Source organism: Octopus sinensis, unplaced genomic scaffold (genome assembly GCF_006345805.1).
Source record: "Octopus sinensis unplaced genomic scaffold, ASM634580v1 Contig12652, whole genome shotgun sequence".
NCBI lineage: Eukaryota > Metazoa > Mollusca > Cephalopoda > Octopoda > Octopodidae > Octopus > Octopus sinensis.
Genome location: NW_021832689.1, coordinates 10,001 through 15,000, shown reverse-complemented (window position 1 = coordinate 15,000; position 5,000 = coordinate 10,001). Strand labels below are relative to the sequence as shown.

The following is a 5,000-nucleotide window of genomic DNA, read 5'->3' as shown; positions in this document are numbered from 1 at the left end:
CCATTTAAGAAACACACAAAAGCCGTTCGATTCACTCCAACATTTAAGTTTAATTTGTCTGACAAATTAAACTTAAATGTGGAGTGAATCGAACGGCTTTTGTGTGTTTCTTAAATGGCTTATAAACATCTTCCACGCTGCATTGTTGTGTTATATATATATATATATATATATATATATATATATTATATATATATTCCCGCTGGACTGGACACTGATCTGTCACATGATTACTCATGTTCACCAGTTGAGTGGACTGAAGCAACGTGAAACGAAATGGTTTGCTCAAGAACACAAAGCATCACCCGTCGAGGAATTGAAACCACAATCTTACGATCTTGAGTCCAACACCTTAACCACAAGGCCACTCGCCTCCACACGGGTATATTAGACGCATCCTAATTCCAGAAGCGCATATTCAGGGGGGAAAAAATTTTCAGTGCATTAAATCTTGTGGTGGGGCCCAACTGTGCGTATAGTACCCGGAGTGATTTTATTGAAATATTATTATGGTAAAAATAAAAAAAAATCGTATATATAAGCGCAGGAGTGGCTGTGTGGTAAGTAGCTTGTTTACCAACCACATGGTTCTGGGTTCAGTCCCAACTTGGGCAAGTGTCTTCTACCATAGCCTCGAGCCGACAAAAGCCTTGTGAGTGGATTTGGTAGACGACGGAAACTGAAAGAAGCCTGTCGTATATATGTAAATATATATATATATATATATGTATATACATAAGTATGTATATGTGTGTGTATATATATATATATATGTGTGTGTGTGTGTATGTTTGTGTCTCTGCTTGTTCTCCCAACATCGTGTAACGATGGGACTTACTGAAAGAGAGTTAGTGTGATTTATACTTCGAATATTCAATATATAAACAATGTATTTAACTTAATATTTTTTAATATTTTTCTACTTATACAGAAGTTATATGCGGTGATGCTCCAGTTGTTGCGAATGGATTTGTGACACGTTCATCAGGCGTGAATTACGACTCCTCGGCCAATTACAAGTGTATGAGTGGCTTTCTATTAAATGGGCCAGCTATAGCTATGTGCCAGGAAAATGGCCAGTGGAGTACAACTCCAATATGCAGCAGTAAGTTCAACATTTGATTGTATGCATACATACATACATACATACATACATATATATAATACTAGCAGTATCGCCCGGCGTTGCTCAGGTTTGTAAGGGAAATAACTATAAAGCATTTTTAGAGTTATAGCCAAAAAATAGCAAAAAAATGGAAAAAAATGATGGTAAATTTTTTTTTTTTATAGTTAAAAATGTGGAGTTGCGTCCCCTACACAGTTTGTGGTTTGTGTTCCTGATTCTCGACCCCATGTCGAATTTATCGATTTTTTTTCAGTACTGGGGGAACTTTTCAAAATTTTCACTGCGTTAGTTTTGAATTATGACATTGGGCTATGTGTGTGTCAAGTTTCATCAGAATCGGTTGAAAGCCGTGGTCAGGGTGAGGGTACAAGCAAACAGACACACAGAAACACGCACAGACAAACTGCCGTTTATATAGAGATATATATATATATATAAATAATTCTTAGTGGTTGAGACCAGAGCGGAACTTTTTCTAGCGTAAGGGTTCCCTCTTATATTATGTATATATATATATATATATATATATATATAATATATATATATATATATATATATATATTATATATATATATATATAATATATATATTAATAGTTATCGCCAAGCCAATGTAGCAGTCCATAAATATAGGACGATTTGTCTTTACATCTTTCGTTCAATTTCCAGAGGTCACCTGTCCAGCAATTCCAACCACCCCTCACCTGACCAGCGATGCCAGCGATGCCAACAACTATAACTCAGTCGTAAATTTCTCTTGCGACCCTGGTTACACGGTCGATGGTTCCATAAAGATTTTTTGCGGAATGGACGGGAAGTGGTCGAATCCAATCCCTACATGTAAAGGTAAGTTGTTCCTTAATATTGCACCCTCTAAATTTCCTTCCCTGAGTAATATAGGACATACACCTCACCCAGCCCCACCCACGTTATGTGCACGACATGGTGATCCCATATCAAAATAAACAGCATGACATTGCAAGTGGGGCCCAGTTAGAATTTTCTCCAAGTCAAGTGGCCCATCCTGCTCAAAAGGTCCCTGAATAAGGGTTCTTTAAGGATGATGAACAAAACACCCATGCTTCCAAAGGTGAATTTTCCAAACTTTAAAGAATTCCTCTCAACACATAGCTATGATGATCCCTCACAACTTCTACTCGTGATCAAAGATGCACATATCAGCCACTAAGAGACAGACGAAATACCTATTTCGTCTTTCGTTACGTTGTGAGTTCAAATTCCGCCGAGGTCGACTTTACCTTTCATCCTTTCAGGGGGGTCGATAAATTAAAGTACCAGTTACGCACTGTTTGTCCCCTCTATGTTTAGCCCCTTGTGGGTAATAAAGAAATAGGTATTTTGTTCGCTTTTACATTCTGAGTTCAAATTCCACCAAAGTCGACTTTGCTTTTCAATCCTTTCGAAGTTAGATAGAGAGATAGACAGATAGACAGACAGACAGATAGATAGATAGATAGATAGATAGACAGACAGACAGCCAGACAGACAGATAGACAGACAGACAGACAGACAGACAGACATATAGATAGATAGACAGACAGACAGACAGACAGACAGACAGACAGATAGATAGATAGATAGATAGATAGATAGATAGATAGATAGATAGATAGATAGGTAGTTATATTTTTGGTATGAAAGAAAGGTAGGCAGACAAACAGACAGATATGCACATCATTAATGCCTACGAATCTCCATACATACCTGTCTATTTGATCCAAGAGAGACAAATAGAATGGGACGAAGATGCCCCTTTCGTAGACATAAACAAAATGTCGGACAGACTGTTTCAGCGAAGATTTCTCGATTTTTTGTCCCGTTTTTTGGCTTTTCTTTCTTCCTCTTGCTCACTAATCTTTTCTCATTATATTCCAGAAATCAAATGTGTCGTTCCTATTACTTCGCTCTATAACACCTCTGATAAAGCCGTTCCGTATCAAAGCGTCATATCTTTCAAATGTCCAAAAGGTTTTGTGATTGAGAACATGAATAAAAGCACCACAGGTGTCACCTGCAATGAAGGGGGTAACTTTGATAGCCCACCAAAATGTGAAGGTAAATCGATTTTTATTTGAATTCACTTAAGTTTAAGGATTACATTTTTTTCAAAACATTAAAATTTTTTTTTGGGGGGGGATTTGGTTTGCAAGATTCTTTATATGAGTTCGTGTGTTGAAGCATATTTTATTGTGTCTGGGGAGAATCATTTTCTTTTTGTGTCTTAACTATTAGTTTAACTATTGAAAAGGTTGCACCACGCAACGAAAATTTTAGGACAATAAAAATAAGAAATAAGTGGAAATTTTACAGGTGAGTGTGTTAAATAATAAGGCACAAAAAGAAAATGACTCTCCCCAGACACAACAGAATTAAATTTTTTTTTTGTTTTTTTGCTGTATTCGCATATGTATCGAATTTGCCGCATGTTGGTGACACTGCAACAAAAGTCTTCCTGATTTTTTCTTGACATTTTCTTCCCCTTCAAAACTTGTGGCCTTGTGCTTGCATTGGAATTCTGTATCAGTCGGAGGAATCTTTAGAGCAGTGGATCTCAGCCGGGGTCCTTATAAGACTTTTGATGCCATGCAACAAACAGTAAATGGGGTATACAGGCGTAGCTGGGTGGTAAGAAGCCTGCTTACCAACCACATAGTTCCGGGTTCAGGCCCACTGCGTGGCACCTTGGGCAAGTGTCTTCAACTACAGCCTCCACCAGAATAAAATAGAACTCGAAGGCATCCATAGATAAAAAAAATAATGGTTGAGAACTCTTGCTTTAGAGTGTCGAAAAGCATGCCTAATAGTATTTGTTCTAAACTTACACATTCCATATGCAAATGCCATTAGGATCAATGTAATCAATTAGCTAACTTCCCCAAAAATTTCAGGCCTTGTGTCTTTAGTAGAAAGGATTATTTTTATTATCATTATTATTATTATTATTATTATTATTATTATTATTATTATTATTATTATTGAGTGAGAGAGCAATGCATGCCATCAAAGTGACACTGGGATGCAAATGATTACGGTGGTGATAATGGTGGTGGTGGTGGTTTTGATGATGATGATGAGGATGATGATGATGATGATGATGATGATGATGATAAAAATATACAATAAAAGTATTTCTTTTATTTGTTTTAGATTACAATGAATGTGTAGTAGATCCTTGCAAACAGAACGAGGTTTGTACTAATACCGAAGGAAGCCACAGGTGTGACTGTCGGACAGGTTTTCATAGAGTGAACGGCGTTTGTACAGGTAAGGTACTCACAAAGTACATGTTCCCTCTCTCTCTCTCTCACACACACACACACAAACATACACACACACACACACACCACACACACACACACACACACACACACCATATATATATATAAGGCGAGCTGGCAGAAACGTTAGCACGCCGGGCGAAATGCGTAGCCGTATTTCGTCTGCCGTTACGTTCTGAGTTCAAATTCCGCCGAGGTCGGCTTTGCTTTTCATACTTTCGGGGTCGATAAATAAAGTGCCAGTTACGCACTGGGGTCGATGTACTCAACTTAAACCCTTTGTCTATTCTTGTTTGTCCCATCTATGTTTAGCCCCCTGTGGGCAATAAAGAAATATATATACACACATACACACATAAATACACATGCGCACACATACAACCTCAACAACAACCACACCTGACGTTCACAATATTTATTCATTCATCTATTTTGCTTTACTATTTCAGATATAGATGAATGCAGTACAGGTATGCACCTTTGTGAACAAATCTGCAAGAATACCGAGGGCAGCTACCAATGTGACTGTAAGGAAGGATACATGAAACACTCAGTGGATATAACAGATCTTATCAA

The 5,000-nt window shown here is 37.6% G+C and overlaps 1 protein-coding gene across 1 annotated transcript in view; it reads left to right on the top strand.

Moving 5' to 3' along the window:
• The window catches only part of LOC115229440 (CUB and sushi domain-containing protein 1-like), a 29,673-nt gene that overhangs the window by 15,795 nt on the left and 8,878 nt on the right, over window positions 1–5,000 (top strand). Inside the window, exons 9-13 of the mRNA XM_029799792.2 lie at window positions 932–1,105; window positions 1,795–1,971; window positions 3,022–3,201; window positions 4,294–4,410; window positions 4,874–5,000. The exon at window positions 4,874–5,000 is cut by the window's right edge and continues 41 nt beyond it. Coding sequence (XP_029655652.2) covers window positions 932–1,105; window positions 1,795–1,971; window positions 3,022–3,201; window positions 4,294–4,410; window positions 4,874–5,000 — 775 coding nt within the window. The remainder of the gene's footprint in view (window positions 1–931; window positions 1,106–1,794; window positions 1,972–3,021; window positions 3,202–4,293; window positions 4,411–4,873) is intronic.